Source organism: Muscardinus avellanarius, assembly GCF_963383645.1.
Source record: "Muscardinus avellanarius genome assembly, chromosome: 3".
NCBI lineage: Eukaryota > Metazoa > Chordata > Mammalia > Rodentia > Gliridae > Muscardinus > Muscardinus avellanarius.
The window spans coordinates 96,900,279-96,922,909 of NC_137788.1; the positions used below are offsets into that span (position 1 = coordinate 96,900,279).

Genomic DNA, 22,631 nt, shown 5'->3' on the forward strand with positions numbered 1-22,631 from the left:
TTCAGAATTAGGACTGAGGGCACAGATCTGGGGAAAAAAAAGTACAATTTTGTGGTACCTTCTCAAAACTTATTAAACTATGATTTTTAACATTTCTAGATATTTAAAATCAGGCCCAAACATTTAAGTGATCGTTGATATATTTTTCCCTTTTGTGGAAAAAAAAAAAAAACCCTACAATCTTCTTTTGCCATAGACTTGCTGCACTTGCAGAAGTCACTCCAGAGACTGTTGAAGTTTCAGTAAGCATGCTAAAGCAAAAACTTCAACATGTCATTTCTGGTTTACCCCTAAAGTTTGCTTCATGTTTTCATACACCACATAGCTGATGCCTACAGCAGGGAGCACCTTCATGAAGTTTGGGGTGATGCCCCTGTAAAGTCCTGGTATTCCTTCTTTGAAAATTATTCGTCGAAAGAGGCCAACCATGTTCAGCTGTGGGGCTCCTTCTACCATGGCTGGAAGGTAAAAACAAAGAAACCAGGCTAATTTAATATTCAAGCATGTTTCAATTTATTACAATAAACAGGACTCAGAATGTACTCAAAGAGATCCAAGGAGATAAACTTTTACTTAGTGCCTCAGAGTGCATGTTCTGACTATAGTAATGATGGTAATAACTGCTCTTCATGGAGCAATTACTATGTGCTAGACGATGGGTTAATTACTTTCCTTGCTAACCCCACAAGTTAAATAATATATCTTTTTATGTTTGGGGAGGGGTAAGGAACAACACTCCAGCTTCATGTTTTTTTGTTTTGTTTTGTTTTGTTTTGTTTTTGTTTTGTGTTTCTGAGGATGGAATCCAGGGGCATTGTACCTCCAAGCTACAGCCCCAGCCCTTTTTTTAGACTTTAAAAAAATTTTTTTTTGAAACAGGGTCTCACTGAGTTGCAAAGAGCCTCACTAAGTAGCTGAGGCTGTCCACAAACCACATCCTCTGGTCTCAGCCTCCCAAATGCTGGGATGACAAACATGCACCATGCCCCGCTCTCTAGCTCCTTTTATCTTGAAACAGGGTCTCCCTAGTTGCTGACGGTCTTGCTAAGTTGATGAGCTTGGCCATGAACTTTCAGTTCTCCTCTCAGCCTCCCAGGTACTGGGATGACAAGCATGTGCCACCACGCCCAGCTAAATATATTCATTTTATAGAAAAAAATAGAGGCTTAAACCAGGTACGGACTGGTGCACGTTTGTAATCCCAGAATTTGGGAAGCTGAGACAAGAGGATCAGTGTTCTCAGATAGCCTCAGCTACTGCAACTCAGTGAGACCCTGTTTCAAAATAAGGAATAAAAAATGGGGCTGGGGGTATAGCTCGGGTATAGTATGCCCCTGGGTTCAAGCCCCAGTACCACAAAAAATAAATAAATAAAAATAGAGGCTTAAAAAGATGGAGAATTTTAAGCTGGGCGTGGTAACGCGCACTTGTAATTCTAGCACTTGGGAGGCTGAGACAGGAGGATCACATAGGTTCGAATCCAGCCTCAGCTACTTAGTGAGGCTCTCGGCAACTTAATGAGACCCTGTTTCCAAATAAATTATAAAATAGGGCTGGGGGTATATATCCCAGAGGTAGAATGCCTCTGGGTTCCATCCCCAGCACAGCAAAAAAAAAAAAAAAAAAAAAAAAAAAAGGTTGGAGAATTTTGTCCTAAAACACTTAACCATCGAATGCTAATGCCAAGAACACATGGCCTGTTGACTCTAAAGCCACGTTTCCCATCACAATACCCTGCTGCCTCCTCCTCTCTCATTAGGCAAGCACTGCAGAGGGAATTGTTGAATTATGGGAAGTATGGGAAAGCCTTGGGAAGCTCAGGAAAACATATAGGTAACCCAGGGCCAGGCACAGTGGCACACAGCTGTAATCCTAGTACTTAGGAGGCAGAGACAAGAGAATTGCAAGTTCAAGGCCAGCCTCAGCAACTTAGCAAGACCCTCAGCAGCTTAGTGAGACCCTGTTTCTAAATTAAAAAATGAAAAGGACTGGAATGTCTCTTGGAGGTACAATGTACCTAGGCTTAATCCTTAGTACAATAATAAATAAAATAAAATAAAAGAGTATAGGGAACCTGGGCCTTGAAAATTATCTCAACAGGGTAAAGGAGAAAGGAAATTCTGTTGATGCCACAACCAAGACAAAGGCTGGCACACCCATGTGCCAGGCGAGTGCTGGATGCAGTTATCACACAGATGGTGCCGAGAGGCTGCAGGTGGACAGCGTGGGGGTGAGAAAATGGAGAGGATGCTAAAAATAAAACGAGGCCAGATTAGTAAAGGCTGTGGGATTCCCACTCAGAAATTTGGAATTTACTCTGAAGACACTGAAGAGTTACAAAGATGTCTGTGCAGCCGGGCGTGGTGGCGCACGCTTGTAATCCCCGCGCTTGGGAGGCAGAGACAGGAGGATCGCGCAGGTTCGAAGCCAGCCGCGCACGCTGGCTTAGGAGACCCTGTTTCCAAATAAAAATGTAAAAATGGGTCTGGGAGTGTAGCCCGGAGATAGAAGGGCTTCCAGGAACCACCAGTACCACCAAAAAAAAAAAAAAAAAAAAAAAAACAAAGATGTCTGTGCAGACACAAAATGATGAGACCTTGACTTTAGAGAAACAGGCATGGCGGCGGTGTGAGGGCCTACACGGAGGCTGGCAGACCCCGCGAAGGGAAAGCTCCCTAGGCAATGGTTTCAATCCGACTGTCTGGGTGTAAAGTCTGGCTCCACTGTTTACCAGGAGCACAACCTGAAGGAGGTTCCTTAATCTCTCTTTGCCTCAGTTACTCTTCTGCTTTACGCTGTCACTGACTTGCCTTGCCTGTGTCTTCTCCGCTCTCCAGTAACAGGACAACATCTCACTTGCTGATGCTCTAGCCCGAGCATCTAGCAATGGTGAGCACCCAGCAACGGCTCGGGAAGTGTCACTTAATGACCCACTGCTTGGCTGGAGGAGGGCTGGGTGCACTTGAAAGAGAGGTTGGTTATGGAGCCGTAGATATTTAGGATGTACTGTTCAAAGAAATAGCCGGGCGTGGTGGCGCACGCTTGTAATCCCCGCGCTTGGGAGGCGCAGGTTCAAAGCCAGCCGCGCTGGCTTAAGAGACCTTGTTTCCAAAATTAAAAAATAGGTCTGGGAGTGTAGCCCAGAGGTAGACGGGTTTCCAGGAACCCCAGTACCACAAAAGAAAGAAAGAAAGGAAGAAAGGAAGGAAGGAAGGAAGGAAGGAAGGAAAGAAAGAAAGAAAGAAAGAAAGAAAGAAAGAAAGAAAGAAAGAAAGAAATTAAGAACAGTGGGTGAGACTGACCAGGGAAAAAAGAAAATGTAAAAGACAGTAACTGAATGCGCACTTTTTAATAGAGTGAGCACAGCAACAATAGCCAGCAAATAGCAAAGAGAGAAAAATCAGCGAACTTACAGAAGAACAAGGATGGCACCGTGTAACCAAAGCCAGGGGAGGAGACCGTCAGTGTGAGGAAGAATTCCAGTTCAAAAGGTCTAAAGTAGCACTAAGAACAATCCCAGCCCATGTGCCAAGAATTTAATAAATGGTGGGCGATTTAAATATCTTCCTACTAATTGTTTTCAGTCCTATTCACAGAAGAAAAAAATGGAGATTTGGGGCAAGGAAATGAACCCCAATCCCTCTAGATACCAAACCGTATGCTATTAAAACATGCACTCATCACAGTACAAAGAAAAAGTTTCACTCTGTTTATAGATAAGTCATACATAAAAATTCATTGTACATGTAGAATTAAAATTTCATAGAAAGAGATTAAAAAATAAATAAAATTTAATTAAAATGTTTTATTTAGTTTCATTTTCTAAAAATGAAACTTAGGAAAACAATAATAAAAGAAAGTTTAAAAATTCTCTTAAAACTATATCAAATCAGGTATGGTGGTGCAAATCCCAGCATTTGGGAGGCTGAGACAGGAGGTTCACAGTTTGAGGACAGCCTCAACTACTTAGTGAGGCCCTTTGCAACTCATTGAGACCTTGTTTCAAAATACAGAATAAAAAATAGGGCTGGGGTTGTAGCTTGGACGTAGAATGCCCCTGGGTTCCATCCTGAGTACCACAATTTTTAAAAAAGCAAATAACCCAATCAATAAATGGACAAATGAACTGCAAAGACTCTCCTCATAAGATGTCTACCACTAAACCAAGCATAGGAATAAGGGTTGGGAAGGGAATGGGGTGGGATAGGGTAGGGTCTGACTGGGCAATGTGTGCATGTATGTATACACAAGTTTTTTTTATCCCATTATGATGTATGAATACATTGCACCAATAAATAATTTTAAAAATAAAATAAAATGACATTCCATCATAGTAAAAAAAAAGAAGTATAAATTTCTAAGAACTATATATTTTTAAAAATTCAACATCTTTATCCATCAGGGAAATGCAAATCAAAGCCACACTGGGTTTCCATCTCACTTCAGTTAGAATGGGTTATCAAGAATACAAGTAGTAAGGGCCGGCCATAGTGGTGCAGGCCTATAATCCCAGTAGTCGGGAGGCTAAATCAGGAGGATCTCAGGTTTGCAGCCAGCCTCAGCTACTTAGTGAGGCCCTCCACAACTTAATGATACCTTGTTTCAAAATAAAGAATTAAAGCCAGGCGTGGTGGCACACACTTGTAATCCCAGCGCTTGGGAAGCTGAGATAGGAGGATCACGCGGGTTCAAAGCCAGCCTCAGCTATTTAGTGAGGCTCTCAGCAACTTAGTGAGACCCTGTTTCCAAATAAAGTATAAAATAGGTCTGGGAGTGTAGCCCAGAGATAGAAGGCCCCTGGGTTCCATCCCCCATATCACAGAAGAAAGAAAGAATAAAGAGAGAGAGAGAGAGAGAGAGAGAGAGAGAAAGAGAGAGAAGGAGGGAAGGAGAGAAGGAAGGAGAGAAAGAAAGAAAGAAAGAAGAGAGAGAGAGAGAGAGAGAGAGAGAGAGAGAGAGAGAGAGAAAGAAAGAAAGAAAGAAAGAAAGAAAGGGAAAAATATGGCTGGGGTATGGCTCAGAGATAGAATGCCTCTGGATTCAATCCCCAGTACTGCAATAAAAATAAAAAAAGAGCCGGGCATGGTGGCGCATGCTTGTAATTCCTATGCTTGGGAGGCTGAGACAGGAGGATCGCGCAGGTTCGAAGCCAGCCACGCGCGCTGGCTTAGGAGATCCTGTTTCCAAATAAAAATGTAAAAATAGGTCTGGGAGTGTATCCCGGGGGTAGAAGGGCTTCCAGGAACCCCAGTACCACAAAAAAATTAATTAATTAATTAATTAATTAAAAAAGAATATAATAATGAATGCTGGCCTTCAAACTCTCCTATACTGACTGTTGCTGGCCATGTAAACTAGCACAGCCACTGTGGAAGTCAGCATGGCAGTTCCTCAAAAAGCCAAACACAAAACTACCATATGATTCGGCTACAGCACTCCTTGGTGTTTACCCGTAATTAAGTCAGAACACTTTGCATACATCCATACTCGTGATAATAGCAGCACAACAGCCCAGTTATGGAACCAACCTAGGTGTGCGTGGACAGATAAAGAAAATGTGGTAGAGACACAGAATGGAGTTTTATGCAGCCATAGAGAACAAAATTATGTCATTTGTAGGAAAATGGATGGAACTAGAGACCATCATTTTAAGCAATATAAATTAGACTCAGAGAGAAAATATGGTGTATTTTCAATCAAATGTGGAAGCTGGGGAGGGGGGTTTGCCATGAAAGCCAAGGGGTGGTCAACGGGGCATAGGGACATAGCCAGGAGGAGGGGGAGAGGGGAGTGGAGTATTAGTATTAGGGAATGAAACTGATCAAATTGTGTTTTTATGTATGTGCAAATATATCACCCTGAAGCTAGCCCTTTCGTACAATTGAAATGCACTAGAAAACAACCCCAAAGCCTTACCTTGAGCCTGCATGCGCGTTCTCACCAAAGCCAAGGGGTAGCTGGCCAGCTGGCCGCACGTGCTGGATAAGGCACCACATCCCAGCAGCACCATCACGCCGGGGTTTACAGAGTCTTTTGCAAAATTATCCAGCCAATGGGACTTCAAGAGCTGCTCAAGAAACAGAGAAAAGAAGAAGAAAAATAAAAGAACGCCAAACTTGACAACTGCTTCCACTCAGCGTGGGCATCTTCATGGCCGTTCTCACTTTCTGTGCGGTGGGGCTGCGCGTTCCTGGGAGTGGCAGCAGCTTACTAACTGGATGAGACCCAGGGTTTCTTATGGGGAGTACTAATTTAAAAATCATAGTACTAACTGCATCTAATTTATACCCTGTATACATACATTATTTCATTTGCAAAAACTCTGACATGGATCTATTATTCTGATTTTTAAAATGAGGATGATTTGTCTCAATGGAGATTATTATTTTTTTCCTATGTGTATGTGGGAGGGGAGATTGGAGTTGGGCATTCTACCTCCCAGCTGCATCTCCATCCCCTTTTATGTTTTTGTTTGTTTGGTTGGTTGGTTGGTTGGTTTTTTGTGGTACTGGGGTTCCTGGAAACCCTTCTACCTCTGGGCTACACTCCCAGACCTATTTTTACATTTTTATTTGGAAACAGGGTCTCCTAAGCCAGCGCGCGCGGCTGGCTTCGAACCTGCGCGATCCTCCTGTCTCTGTCTCCAAAGCGCGGGGATTACAAGCGTGCGCCACCACGCCTGGCTTATGTTTTTGTTTTGAAACAGGATCTCACTAGTATACTGAAAGTCTCGCTATGTCGCTGAGGCTGGCCTCGAACCTGAGATCCTTCTGTCTCAGCCCTCTTAAGTACTGGGATTATAGGCATGCACCACCAGACCCAGCTTTCAACAGAGCTTCTTAACAAGGGCTCAGAATCAGGTGTGCCAATCCAGGGCCACGTTTTCTCCTGTTACTGTAGGTCCTTGTGTTTCATGAGAAGACAATACTTAGGATACATTATATTAAATATATGTTAGTTAGCTCTTTAAGCATAAAACATTTTAAGGATAAAATATATACTAATATGTAAAACAAATGATAAAACTAGTTTAAATTTTTTGGCTTTTTACTCTTACAAAAGTACCAGCAGATTTCTCAATGGAAACCTTGCAGGCAGAAGGAAGTAGAAGGTTGTATTCAATGTGCGGAAATCAAAAGAAAACTGCCAAACAAAAATACTATATTGTCAAAACTGACATTCACATAAGAAGAGATGAAAAACTACCCAGATACACAAAAGCTCAAAGAATTTATCACCACTAGACCTGCCCTACCAAAAATGTTAAAGTGAGTCCTTCATGTTTAAACAAAGGAATGATAATCAGCAACACAAAACTATCTGTAAATATAAAGTAGTATATAAAGGTGAATATATAGAAAATTGTGTGGATGTATGTCTCTACTATCTTGAATCCATTAAGATGTATGACTACACCAGGCATGGTGGCGCACGCTTGTAATCCCCACGCTTGGGAGGCGGAGACAGGAGGATCGCACAGGTTCGGAGCCAGCCTCGCTGGCTTAAGAGACCCTGTTTCCAAATAAAAATTTAAAATAGGTCTGGGAGTATAGCCCAGAAGTAAAAGGGTTTCCAGAAACCCCAGTACCACCAAAAAAAAATTTTTTTAATAAAATAAAATAGGTCAAAAAAAGAAAATTGTAAAATCCTGTAGTATTGCAGTGTAGGGGTATAAATGACTTTGAAACTAGTATAGAATTTAATGAACAAAACCATAAAAAGTAACTATTAATCTATTAATGGATACACAATATAAAAGGAGGTAATTTGTGTCACCAAAATCATAAACTAGAAGAAGGAAGTCAGAGATGTAAAGGAGTGAAGTTTTACGTAAGATTGTAGTTAAGCTGTAATTGGTATAAAACAGATTTTATTTTGTGTGTGTGTGTGTAGTATTGGGGATGGAACCCAGGAGCATTCTACCTCCATGCTATACCCCCAGCCCTATTTTTTATTCTTTATTTTGAAACAGGTTCTCACTAAGTTGCAGAGATCCTTGTGTCTCAGCCTCCCAAGTCCTGGGATTACAGGCATGATCCACCATGCCTGGCTAAAACAGATTGTTTTAAAGCCTTAATAAGTTTTATGTACTTTCAATAGTAACCACAAAGATAGTATTTATAGAATGTATGGAAAGGGAAATGAGAAGGGAATCAAAACATGTCACTATAAAAAAAGTCAACAAAACACAAAAAGCAGTAAGAAAGAAAAGAAGGAACAAAAAAAAATCTATAAGACATACAAAAAACAATTAACAAACTGGCCACAGTAAGTTCTAATCAGTAATTGCTTTAAATGTTAATGAATTAAATGTCCTTATGGATGAAATGACTGAATGGATTAAAATGCAGGATCAACTCGATCCTGTCTACAAGAGACTCACTTACGTTTAAGAGCATACACAGGTTAAAGGGTGGAAAAAGTTTCAGTCACATGTCACTCAGGCAAGGGCATGTTCTGATAAAAGAATCCTTAAGTGACTGCATGTTGTGAGAACATCACAGTGTGCTTACACAACCTAGCTGTATAGCCCACTACACACCAAGCTCTATGACGCATATATATGGCATAGCACATTGCTTCCAGGGCCACAATGAACACAACACCATGAAATTAAACCAAACACAAGAGAAAATGACATAATCAAGAGGCTCAGGGAACAAGAGAGGCCTGAGTCTGCTGCTGATATACCAAGGTAATGTTCTTACAAGGAGCACAAGTGATTCAAAAGTAAGGGTAAAAAGTATAGAATGGTAAACACATAAATCAGTAACAAAGTCATCTATCACTACCAAGTGTTACTGCACATACTTGTAAGTGATATGCTTTTACACAATTGGTAGCCTAATAGATTTGTTTACACCGGCGTCATTGCAAACGTGTGAATAGTGCCTTGCATTAGCAATGTTAAGATGCCCTGGACCTCACTCAGCAACAGGAATTTTTTCAGTCGCATTTTAAACTGATGTAACTACCACCATATACATGTTCTGTCATTGACCCAAACATTGCTGAGCATTACTCAGCCGGTAAAAGGAATGAAGTTTTGACATATGAATGCACCTTGAGACATTATGCTAAGTGAAATAAGCCTGGAACAAGAAGACAATATTGTGTGATTCTACTTATGAAACATCTAGAATACATAACTTCACCAATAGAAAGTAGATTGGAGTTTACGAGGGGGTGACGGGAAGGTAAAGAAGAGAGTTAGTGCTCAATTGTTAAAACATTTGGTTGGAGCCAGCCAGGCAGGGTGGTGCACGCTTGTAATCCCAGTACTTGGGAGACGGAGCTAGGAGGATCACAGGTTCGAGGATAGCCTCAGCAACGTATGGAGACCCTCTACGACTTAGTGAGACTTGTTTCAAAAAAAAAAAAAAAAAAACATTAAGTAGAGCTGGGGGTGTTGCTCAGAGATAGAATGACCCTTAGTACACTCCCCAATACCACACACATGAAACAAAGTTTGTTTAGCCTGGTAAAAAAAAATGTTTGGGGAATATACAGTGGTGAGGGCTATCTAACATTGTTAGTGTAATTAATATCACTGAATTATATACTTGGAAATTGTTAAAATGGTAAATTTTTTTACATCTTGGAATAAACTTTTAAAATAATGTAATATGCCCAAAGCCATTAAATTGTATGCTTTGAGTGGGTGAAATATATGCTATCTGAATTATATATCAATTAAGCTATTTAATAAAAGTAGAAAAGCCCTCTAAGGAAGCTTTCATTACACAGTCCCCCTCCCCTCAGCTGCAGGTTGGAACTGGTCCTAACCCCGGCTTAGTCTATCACAGCACAACCAACCAACCACTGCCCTTTAGTTATTGGCTTGTCCACCTACCCATCAGACCTTCAGCTTCTTATAGGCAGACACTGAGTTCTTCTGTAGGTCCCTAGGATCCAATCCCTAGGATCCCGTGGCTTCCACACGGTGTGTGTTCAATCCATGAATTACTAAGTGACTCGGATGGCTGCCTAACCCAAAAGTGGCATTCTGAGTTTTCTCTTCAGTACAATAGAGGAATTTATGTTAGTTACATTCATGTTACAACTGCATCTGAGTTTGGGTCTGCTCTCTTCCTTAGCAAAAATAATCCATAAAAAAGTAATACAAAAGTGATTCAAATACATATAGGGTCTCATATTCAAGTCCTGGGAAAAGAAAAACCAAGGAGCACACTCTTGAACCATCAGATCACAAACTGTTTTCTCGCTTCTTTTTATAAAGTCAAATTCTAGCAACACAGACTGTGTAATTCACATCTGTAGATTGAAAGCCTAGTTGTGTACTCACCTCATACACTGCAAGATCTATGCCTGCATACGGTATGATGCCTAGCAAGTTAGGAACGTAGCCTTTGTAAAAGGCTCCAAAGCCTTCATGCTTCAGTATCTTCTTGGCACAATCATATATTCCAGAGTACTGTCCGGTTTTGCCCACGGCCAGCCTGGTTTTCATAACCTGGATGTGAAGGAATATAACCAGACATTATTGTTTGTGTTAACTCCAACATCGTGGAGTTAAAGGAAGCAACTTTGTGGAGAACAAATACCCAGCATTTGTCATTCAAATGACTGTCCCAGTCTGTTGATGCTCTCGGTCATGTGTTACTTCTTGAGGAGTTAGGACCGGAGCTAGAAGACCCACTTACTGTCAAGAGCATCTGAATGTGAGTGGTGACAAAGGAAATGGAGACAAGCTCACCAGCTGATGTCATAATAAAACTGCACGGAAGGGCAAGGAAATGGTGGTTTAAGGAGTCCCCATGTTCCTAGCCCGGGGCATAGGATGGGTGGCAGGATGGTGGGGAGATTAATTGAGATAAAGGGCATTAGAAGAACAGGACGCTTTTTTAGAAAGGGTGTATAGAGTAACATGAACAATCTATATTAACATTCATTCCACAAAGTGGTAGAAGTGAAGGGTACATCTTGCTTAGATCTTATTGGTTATTAAAACCCCTTTGTTGAATCCAGATAGCCACAATATTATTTTTGTTCTAAAGCAAGAATTGGAAAACAATGCTATAAATGCTAGACACTAAATATTTTAGTCTTTGCAGACCTAAAATATCAGGTCTCTATTGCATATTCTTTGGTTTGGTTTGGTTTGGTTTGGTTTTTACCTGCCTTTTAAATATGTAAAACTCATTCTTAGCTCAAGGGCGCATAAGCCAGCATACAAGTTCGCAGTTTGCCAACCATGCTCTAATAGAAGGCTCCCTAGTCAGGCTTACTCTCATGTAATCAAGTCCTGAGGCTCCGCTGTCAAATTATTGCACAGAAACTCCTTGGGGAGGAATGAGAGCTATAGTTCTCATCAGCACAATGACACCCCAAGACCCTTGTCTTCTGGCATGCACAGCTCTGTGCACTCCCCCCAACACTCTACCAGCGTCAGTCTGTGTCTCCTACAAGGCACAGCAGAAGTGACAAGAGATAGCAGTTACTGTGTTGTGTGCACAGGCTCACACTTGCAAACACTACCCCCCACCTGCTCACTGACTGCGGGGAAGCTGGCCACCATGTTGTGAAGGTGCTCGGGCACCACACTGAGGCCCACATGATGGGAGTGGATACCTCCAGCCAATAGCCAGCGAGGCCTGGCAACAGCCCATGCACACGCTGGGAAGCACATCCACCCCTGGTTGTGCCTCAAGGTGACTGCAGCCTCAGCTGATCCCGTGACAGGAGGCTGAGAAAAACCTGGACCAGAGGCACCCAGCAAAGCCGCTTCCTGACTGCTGAGCCACAGAAACCGTGAGATTACACATGCTTGTTGTTTTGAACTCTTGCGCAACAACAGACAGCCCATGCAAACACCATCACGCAGTCAGACTTCACAGCCGGACCTACCTCCATGGGGTAAATGAAGGTCTGTGCGGTAGCTCCAGCCATCGAGCCAGAAACAAATCTCTCAAAGGTTCCTATTTTTTGTCCTTCCTCGGTAAGCAACTTCTTGTACTGTATGAGTAAGTTTTTAAATGTATATTAGTACCTTCTATGGATTAAACTGTGTCCTCTCAAATTCATGTGTTAAACCCTAACCCCCAGGGTGACCCTGTAGGAGATAGGGCTGTGGAGGCAGTTATGGTTAGGTGAGGTAATATGGGTAGGATTAGCATCCTCCTTACAAGAAGAGATCAGGGAGAGCTTCCTCTCCACTTCCAAGTGTACCAGGAAAAGCCAGCTAAGCACAGCAAGAGGGTGGCTGTCTGTGAGCCAGGAAGACTGCTCACCAGAAACCAAACTGGCGGGCCCCTTGACTGTGGACTTTCCAACCCCCAGAACTGGGAGAAACAGATTTCTTCTGGTAAGCCCCACAATCCACGATCAGTGGTATTCTATTATGGTAGCCCAAGCTAACTAAGAGAATACCAAGGCACAAATCCGCTCCTAGAAATCAATTTGTTGACAACGTGACGGTCCACCTCAAAATGTGTACATTACACTAACATCCTCAAAGTGAGTCCATTCCATTAACAACACTTAACAGAAAGGCAAGTCAGTCGGTTTATTGGACAGTGGTTTTCAAGTCAGATTTCCACAGAACACAAGGATTCCACATGCTAGACCAAGCTGCTCCTTTGCTAAAAACAGAGCAACAGCATTCCTTCCTAGACATGCAGAAAACATGGGTTCGTAAAGTTTTCATAACTTTAGATATTTCCCCATAGTTTCTTTTTTCTTTTTTTTTTTTTTTTTTGGTGGTACTAGGGGTGGAACCAAGAGGCTTTCTACCTCCGGGCTATACTCCCAGACCTTTTTATATTTTATTTGGAAACAGGGTCTCACTAAGTTGCTGGAAGCCTCACTGAGTACTGAGGCTGACTTCGAACCCGTGCAATCCTCCTGTCTCAGCCTCCCAACCGCGGGGATTACAAGCATGCACCACCACACCCGGCGTCCATAGTTGCTTTTTAAAAGATGAGTTTCTGGGACTTCCGGGAAGATGGCGACCGAGAAAAGCAGGGCTTAAGAGCCCCGCTAACAACTAATCTCCATTACCACAAAATCAGCACCTTTCATAGCCAGAAAACACCATCACCAGAGAAACAAAAAAATCACCAGGCTCCAGAGAGAAAGCGAACTGAGAACAGAGCACAGAGCCACAGAGGAGATACACCAGCCTCACGCCCGAGACCGTACAGCAGCGCCATACTGCCGGCGGCAGCGGTGGCAACTTCACCGGACAGCTACAGCAAGCCAAGGTGAGCCGCTGCAGAACAGCCAGGTGGGATTTCTCGCCGCAGGTAAAATCTAAAGCTCCCAGTGGCTGAGCTCAGCAAACGCTGCAGGGATTCAGAGTGGAAATCAAAACCAAGAAGAAATACGCCAGCCTCACGGCCGAGGGCATAACAGCGGCGCCATATTGCCACCGGCAGCAGCAGCAGAGAATTCACCGAGTCCAGTACAGCTACATCTGCGTACTCAAGAACAGTGAGTCAAATTGCGGGCCACAGAGGAGAAATCCCAGTACTGTACTCTCTGGGACTTGACCCAGTGGGGGAGGGGCGGTGGCAGAGATATCACACCATAGGAGAACGTGCAACCTGGCACCCCCAACAGTCTAAAGCAGCCTCTATCGACTCTCTGGGTCGGAGACTCTGTGATACAACCCAGTAAAGGAGTAGTGGGGTCTGAGATACTACAGACTCGATATCCAGAACACCTTAAGTGAAGTCATAGTGACCCAAGGGAAGAACCCAGAGAAGGCACAAACTTCCGAAATCATGGGAAAGAGGAATAATACTGGAGCAATGAATGCCCACAACCCCACAACATCAGAACCTGATAAAACAGAAAATCAGAGATTTCTAGAAGATCAAATCAGGAAAATAACTGTAGAAATAATAGAGGTGCTTCGAAAAGAACTCAGAGAGAGCCAAAAAGAGATAAAGGATGCAATTAATGAAGTAAAGGCCTCAATTCAAAGCACAAACAACCGATTAGACCACATGGAGAACAGAATCTCGCTCTTAGAAGATGATAATTCCAAAAATGAACGCATAGTTTCTAATCTAGGAAAAAATATCCGACAGCAGGAATCTGATATTGAAGAAATATGGGCCCATTTTAAGAGAGCTAACCTAAGAATAATTGGAATAGAGGAGGGAAAAGAAAGTGAAACCAAAGGGATCAACAATATTTTCAAGAAGTAATAGCAGAAAATTTCCCAAACATAGAGCAAGAGGTTGATACACAGATCCAAGACACTTATAGAACTCCCTTTAGACAGGATCGGAGAAGAGGATCCCCACGCCACATAATTGTCAAAATGACCAATGTGGAAGCCAAGCAGAGAATCTTAAAGGCAACAAAAACAAAGGGCCAAGTGACATTCAGAGGCAAACCAATTAGAATCACTCCAGACTTCCCAAACCACGTCATGAGAGCCAGAAGAGCTTGGAGTAACATATTCCAAACTCTGAAAGAAAACAACTTCCAGCCAAAAATTTCCTACCCAGCAAAACTTTCTATCAAATTATATGGAGAAATAAGAAGCTTCCATGACAAACAGAAACTGAAGGAATTTATGTCTTCAAAACCAGCGCTAGAGAAAATACTCAAAGAGATTAACTACAAAGAAGAAATAGGTAACACACACCAGAACTAGAGAAACAAGATTTTCCATCCAACAGACAACTAAGACTGGTTATCTGTGGAGATTCATTATTTATGTTAGTCTTTTACCTATCTCTAAATGGTATTGTTTGCCTTTATTGTTGTTAATTTTTAGAATTTCTAGTTGGAATATTAATATGCCTTCAGATATAGCATTTGGAAATATTTTATCCCATTCTATTAGTAACTTTTAACTCTGTTTACATTGTCTTTGGATATACAATATTTTTTTTATTTTTTTTATTTTTTAGGGAGTTTGTATACTCTTCTGTTGCCTGTGCCATTGAAATCATATCCAAGAAATCACTGCCAATTTCAATGTTGTGAGGTTTTATGACCCAGATTTTCTCCTAAAAGTTTATAGTCTTAAGATTTATATTTAGGTCTTTTATCTATTTTGAGTTAATATTTGTATATGGGATTAGGTAAAGATTCAACTTTATTCTTTTCCGTGTAATTATTATGTTTCAACAATATTTAGTTAAAAGATTATTATTTCCACCACCAAATGTTCGTGGAAACCTTGTCAAAAATAACTTGACAATATAGGGAAGAATTTAGCTCTAGGCTTTTATTTAACTCCAATGGTTTATATATCTGCCTTTAGAATAGTACTACACTGTTTCAGTTATTGTAGCTTTATATGGTTTGAAATCAGAAAATATATATCTTCTAGATTTGTTCTTTTTCAAGATCGTTTTGTGTATCTAGACTCCATTTTCCATATTAGGATAGATTTTTTTTTCTGAAAAATAAATATATAAATATATGATAGTTTCACCTTAAAAATAGAAAAAAAAATATTCTCTGGTAAGAAAGAAAGTAAAAAGAAATATTGAAATGTTATCTTTAAGTCATCAAAAGCTTGGTATCAGACAAATGAAACTGTTATGTGAGATTATCATTTTTAGTTTTGGATAAATTGCTATAATACTAGATGTCAACCACTAAGCCAAGCATGGGAGGGAGGGATGGGGAGGGAATGGGGTGGGGATCGGGTGGGGGCTGACTGGGCGATGTGTGCATGTATGTCTACAAAAGTTTGTATCCCACTATGATGTATGAATACAGTGCACCAATAAAAAAATTAAAAAATTAAAAAAAGATGAGTTTCTTTTCAACAACACAAATAAAATCAATAAATAAATGACAACCAAACATCAACAAAACAATGCAGAAAACAGTTTTTGTCTATCATACATTTAATAGATGAACACACCAACCCCAGCACCTCCCTGGCCCACCAGCACCAAAGCGACCCAAACACCACTGATCACCCCAAGAGTGGAAATGTGACCCTAGTAAAAATGAAATATTCACTAGTCAGGATTTTAATATCGTGGGCTCCAGCGCCAGGCCGACCTGGGCGGGAACACCTGAGCCGTGTGGCCCTGAGCAAGGTGGTGAGCGTGTCCAGGTCACAGTGTCTGGTCTGTGACACCACTACCTTCCCCTGAAGGCTGCTGACAGCTTGAGCAGAACAACACATGCAGATTAGTCAGCATTGTGCTGGGCACACGGCAAATGCTTAGTGGTTGTTCTTATTATAACCATTAATATATTATCTTCATACAATGTAAAGGGGAAATCTCTGCCTAAACAGAGGCTGTGAAAATTTCACCAGGCAAATCCTTCTCTCAGAAATGCAAGGTTTCTCTAGAGACACCAGATGGGAACATGGAAAAGTTTGCAGAGAGTAGCAAATATTCAGGTGGAGAAAGACAGAATAGGGGAGTCCCACCTCCTCGGCTCCTCCAAGGAAGCTTCCCTTACAGCCACACAGCACCCCACAGTGACCCCAATCTGAGCCCGCCCATCACTGTTCCTTGGAACCTAAGGACCCCAGTACAACAAGACAGGGTTTCTTCTAGATATACATTACAGAGATGGATGCACAGATATAGTAAGGAAGGGAAAGAAGTTAGAATGGACAGAGGTTAATAAATAGATGGTGACTGAAGCTATGAGACCACTACACCACACTGCCACCTTCAATGACACAATACTGCTATAATAATGACCACCCAAACACAGCCTTCTGCCAAATCAATGTTGTATTTGAGAGAGCTATAACCAGGCTGAATATATCCTTTTCTAGGTTTCTAACCTACTAGTTATCCGATGAACAGAACTTACCCAAATCCAGATGTGAATTTTGGGGGCACTCTGGGAAAACTAAGAATTTGTGCAATATAATATTTACCCTGAAGTTATTTAGAATGCACTGGGGAAACTATGGGTTTTCTATTATCCAGTGGAAAACTGGAAATTCTTCAATTTTCATTCTAAAGGGGCTGGGCAAGAGAGCACTGGCTTGGGTGGGATGCTTAGGAAATGCTTCTCATGGAAAGATGGTCGGAAGAGAGCGTTAAGGGACAGCCGAACCCTCTGTTGAAGGGAAGAAAATGGAGTACCGTGGACCCAAGAGACCATGAGAGCATGACACCACACTTCCTGGGGAGCTTTCCTCTTGATGTCCAAGATGATTAGACATAGTAAAATAATTTTTTTAAATAAAACAAAAAATGTGGGGTGCAATTGAAGGTCAAGACCCTTAGAGTCCATGATAAACAACGACAGAATACATGATACATACAAAAAAAAGTGTGCAAAAATCACAATACCGGAAGAAGGGCTCAGAGAGGAGGCTGGGTAGATAGAAACTGGGGGCACCTGTTGAAAAAAAATCCAAGGCAAGAATCTGACAAACACTATAAAGTGTGATGGATATATCTGTTTGCAATAACAATGATTTGCAAATACACAAAACCTCCTGCATATTGAAATAATGGAATTGTTTTTGAATATTGATTTTTTGTTTGCAATACTGGGTGAATATTGATTTTAGGCTCTGGCTTTCCTATGATAAAATCAAACTTAAAAGTCCCAGACGTTCTCCAAATTGTTTCTTCTTTGCCTCTCTATTTCCTATGCCAACAAAGACACCACTAGACTTGGTAGTTTCTTCAAGAGTATCCTGTTTCAATTTTTTTTCGTTGTTGTTTGTTTTTTTTTTTTGCTTTGCAGTACTGAGGATGGAACCCAGGGGCATTCTACCTCTGAGCTACACTCCCAGCCCTATTTTCTATTCTTTATTTTGAAACCGGGTCTCGCTGAGTTGCAGAGGGCCTCACTAAGTAGCTGAGGCTGTCTGTGAACCGCGATCCTCCGGTCTCAGCCTCCGGAATGCTGGGATTACAATTTCTGTTTATCTTAGAAGGTTTTTATGCAATCAGAGAAATGCAAATCAAAACTGCACTGAGATTCCATCTGACTCCAGTTAGAATGGCAATAATCAAGAATATAAACAATAATAAATTCTGGCAAAGATGTGAGGAGATAGTAACTCTTCTACACTGTTGGTGGGACTACAAACTCCCACAGCTGTTACGGAGATCAGTGTGGAGGTTTCTCAGAAGGGTAGGAACGAAACCACCACATGACTCAAGCAAGCTGTATTTTTTTCAAAGGAGCTGGAGTCAGATTGTTATAATGATTCATGCACGTCCATGTTTTTAGCAGCACATTTCACAACAGCCGAATTACAGAACTAGGCTAGGTGTCCATCGACATGTGAATGCATAACAACGCTGTGACTCATTCATATGATGGGATTTTATTCAGTTGTCAAGAGCAAAAGTTATGTCATGTGAACAAAAATGGATGAACTAGAGACTATTATGCTAAGTGAGACTAGCCAGTCTCAGAGAGTAAAAGGTTGAGTTTTCTCTCCTCTGTGGACGCTAGAGAGAAAATGGGAAACAAAAGGAACTTCAGATAAAGGAGGAAAGATTCTAATGGGCTGGTGGAGGGGGTTCGGGGGAAGAGAGGGGAATAGAGACTTGATAAAGGACACAGTTCAAATAATGCTATGCATCTATACAAAATCAGCAATGCCAATCTCAGTAACAAGTACAGGGAGGGGGAGGGAGCGGGGTGGGTACCTGAGGAACACACACCATGTGCTCTGTGCACGTATGTTTTTGTCACTATGAACCCCACTATCATGTATGGTTACAAGGCACCAAGAGAAGTGTATTTAAAAAGTGTCCCGTTGAGCCGGGCGTGGTGGCGCACACTTGTAATCCCCGTGCTTGGGAGGCTGAGACAGGAGGATCGCGCGGGTTCGAAGCCAGCCTCAGCTACTTAGTGAGGCTCTCGGCAACCTAGTGAGACCCTGTTTCCAAATAAAATATAAAATGGGTCTGGGAGTATAGCCCGGAGGTAGAAAAGCCTCTGGGTTCCACCCCCAGTACCACCAAAAAAAAAAAAAAAGTGCCCCATTGTTCAAAGATAAAACACTCTCCAGAATGATCTAAAGTCTACTAAAAATAAAACAAAAAGGTGGGGTGGAGTTTAATGTCAAGACCCTTATAATCCATGATAAAGAAGTTGAAATAAATGACAGAAAAATAATTTTGTAGATGCGCAAGCTAGGCAGTTCTGCTAACGACCACAGAGAGAAGCAAACCCTAAAACTCACTACTGTATTTTCTGTTACCAGCAAGTGAGGCTCAACAAAATCTGAAATAATCCAAGTCGACAGAGAAGTCAATTCCCAGGAAGATGCATGCATTTACAGCGAACTCTGAGCACGCATCCCCCGGCCTGGGTGCAGGCTGCCTGGAAAGGAAGCCTAGCCCCTGCCCTAACGGAGGTTTCACGCTAAACTCAACTCCATTTACATTCTGCCAAATCCCAGAAAGGACTTCAACCTTAAAGTTTTCTTTCCAGAGATTAGACTAGGATACTTTTATAAACTTTAGGTTAGTGGGCTGCTTCTAATAGGATCCACACTGAATAAACGCAAGTCTTACATTTAAGAGCTACTGGGGAAAAACACAAAAGCTTTCCTTTATAAAGAATATTATGATTTTCAGAATCCCAGAATTTAGTCACGAGAAATAATTGGCTTTATCTAGCCCGTGAGAAATCCCTCTTGGAGTATATATATAAAAAAAAAATCATTATGCATTAAAACAAGAATCCCAAGAGCACCATATGCTAATCTTTATTGAATCAGTTTACTAACTCCTCTTTGTTAATCATTTCCACAGATGATAACAATTACCTGCTCATAGGCCCAGAACTTAACAGCTGTCTCAGGAGCAATTTTAATGACATTTGTGCCATTTCCTCTCCAAAGGGAACGGATACCTCCTTCTTTTATCATCTGTCGAAAGCCACCAAATATGTTCATTGATTTTGAACCATGAACCTAAAAGTAAAAACAAAATGATGTAACATACCACTGACATATTATTAATACTATTTCTAAAATAACCATACAATCTCTTTTCAGTACTGTTTATAACTGCTGTAAGACATATTTGAAAATAAAATACATAAGGTTGAGAAAATATAAAATGATGAGAAGGATTAGTATTACTTTTTCGAGACATATGTCTATGTCTGGGTCTAAATCTGAGAATAATTGAATCCTTATCATGGGAAAATGGAGGACATTATGAAAATTAAAATTACTATGAACAACAGTCAAAAGATAACATGAACCAAATTATATATTAGGCTATGAAACATCCTCTGAAACGTGAGAAATGAAAAAGTACACTGCAGGTAACAGATTACTCCCTCCTTCCAAGAAGTAGTACAGACATATGTGAGTCTCAGTGTGATTTGGACAGGAGTGTATCAGAGCCATAGACATTGGGATGTGCACAGGCTAGAACCAAAAACAAAAACTGTGCCTTCTAAGACTGATCTCCAGGTGTCCCTAGCCAATAAATTCACAATAGCATGCACCAACAGCCTAACCCAGAGTGTTGATGAATTACTCAGCTTATACTACACATGTGGAAGGCATCCAAATATTTTAGAAGTTATGATTGGCTACATGAAAGCTGTAATAAGTCGAATATAATGAAAGAAATCAGCTATTCTTCTGGTTGTTTCAGCTTATACAAAATGAGTGACTATCACTAAGGGAAAAAAAAAGAAGTTAGAAGGGATTGAAGAATAAAGATCAACCATGTGGCCAGAATGTAACTGGGCCCCATTAAAAACTCTGTGCATCAAAGGCTCTGGTGAGCTGCCTTGGTTGGTCTGCAAAACTTTGCTTCTTGTCACACATCAGTGCCAAGAAAGTAACACATTAAGACTCCACAGATTTGGGTTCCACCCCTAGTACCAAAAAAAGGCAATGTAGAAGCTGGGTATAATGGCCCACACTTGAAATCCCAGCATTCAGGAGGCTGAGACAGGAGAATTGCGGTTCGCAGACAGCCTCAGCTACTTAGTGAGGCCCTACACAACTTAGTGAGATGCTGTTTCAAAATAAAGAATAAAAATTGGAAGTAGAATGCTCCTGGGTTCAATCCCCAGTAAGGCAAAAAAAGAAAAAAAAAAAAAAAAGACTCCACAGAGGTTCTCATTAAATTACTGAGGCTTGTCCTTGGACCTGCGATCCTCCTCTCTGTTGGGATTGATTACAGGTGTGCAACACCACGCCCAGCTCTGATTTCAATCTCTAACTTTTTCCTGTAATAAACCATGACCATGAGTATAATTGCTTTCAGTGAGTTGTCACTTATATAGGCAAGTATCAAATCTGAAGGTGACTTTGGGAACCCCTTAAATTTATAGAAATTAATCCTGAGAAATCCATAATATTGTAAACAAATAAACTTTACAATAAAATATGACAAAGGAAAAGATAAATGCTTACTCAAGTTCTCTCAAAATCAATGTGTTGTTGTTCCTAAAGAAAAATACATGCATACCAGTTCTCTCTTTCTTTTTCTTTAGAGCAGTATGTTTGTCCCTAAATAAATTTTGGGATATGGGTACCTTCTGAGTAAAGGTAGTTTAAAACCTTGTCAGGAATCTTTTTTGGTATAGAAATCTAAGAACAAATATAAAAGGTATTGACCTAGGTTTAACAAATGTAACTTTCAAACATATTAAGCAACGGCCATGTATACCAGTAGGTTATTCCAGTATCTTGGGCATTTTTACATACCTAATTTAATTCTTATAGCCACCTTTGTTAGACATTCTTATTCTCATTCTTGAGTGAAGAAAAAGGAGACCTCAGGTTTCATGCAATGTAAGAACTATAGCCTCAGAGGTAAAGATACTCTGTTCCTCATCTAGTTTGTTATAAAGAAAAAATTGTTTTAATTCTCAGAGCCTCAAGATCCCTATAAATAAATTGAAGATAAAATGCCTGCTTTGCTGGGCTCCCATGAGTATTGAATGAGTTACTGTTATGTTCACCAAACAAATTTTTTTTTTTCCTATCCCTCCTTTCCACTCTAGCCAACTAAAGCTTACATTGCTAGTAAACAGCAAAGTCAGTCTACAAATCCAGGTCTTAAATTGGGCGTGGCAGCACACACCTATAATCTCACTATTAAAGAGACAGGAAGAGACCAGAAGAATGGAGGTTTAAAGCCAGTCTCAGTAACTTAGTGAGACCCTGTTTCCAATTTTTAAAAAATAAGATAGGGCTAGGATTGGGGGTAGCTTGGAGGTAAAATGGCCCTAGGTTCAATCCTCAGTACAAAAGAATAATAGTAATAATTAAATAAAGAATCCAGGTCTTTTTATGCTAATTATTCTCAGAGAGTAATTTTTTTAATTACATCTTTATCTCAAGATAATAGATGTTAAAAATGCTCTCCCCCTTTTTCGGTACTGGAGATTGAACCTAAGGAGATTCTATCTCCAAGGTACACCCCTAACCTTTTTTATTTTTTGAAACAGGATCTAAGTTGCTAAAGGTATTCCTAAGTTCCTAAGAAGCTTGCGATCCTCCTGTCTCAATAACCCAAGTACTGGCATTAGAGGTGTGCACCACCATGCCTGGAAAGAAATGCTCTACTTTTTTTTTTTATAAAGTAGACAGACAGACAGAGCAACTAATGTATTAAAAAACCTACAATTATGGCTAGAGTTATTATTATTATTAGAATAGTCCTGGAATCCAAAAAATTAAAAAGTTCATTATATACATATATCAACAATTTTCACTT

At 40.8% G+C, this 22,631-nt stretch overlaps 1 protein-coding gene across 2 annotated transcripts in view; it reads right to left on the reverse strand.

Moving 5' to 3' along the window:
• Positions 1-273: 273 nt before the first annotated feature.
• The window catches only part of LOC308260758 (mitochondrial adenyl nucleotide antiporter SLC25A24), a gene marked incomplete at both ends in the record, with an annotated part of 49,663 nt that continues 27,305 nt past the window's right edge, over positions 274-22,631 (reverse strand). For both annotated transcript variants that reach the window (XM_080692271.1, XM_080692272.1), the window contains 5 exons: positions 274-458; positions 5,917-6,067; positions 10,307-10,474; positions 11,869-11,976; positions 19,709-19,855. In XM_080692271.1, coding sequence (XP_080548397.1) covers positions 274-458; positions 5,917-6,067; positions 10,307-10,474; positions 11,869-11,976; positions 19,709-19,855 — 759 coding nt within the window. The remainder of the gene's footprint in view (positions 459-5,916; positions 6,068-10,306; positions 10,475-11,868; positions 11,977-19,708; positions 19,856-22,631) is intronic.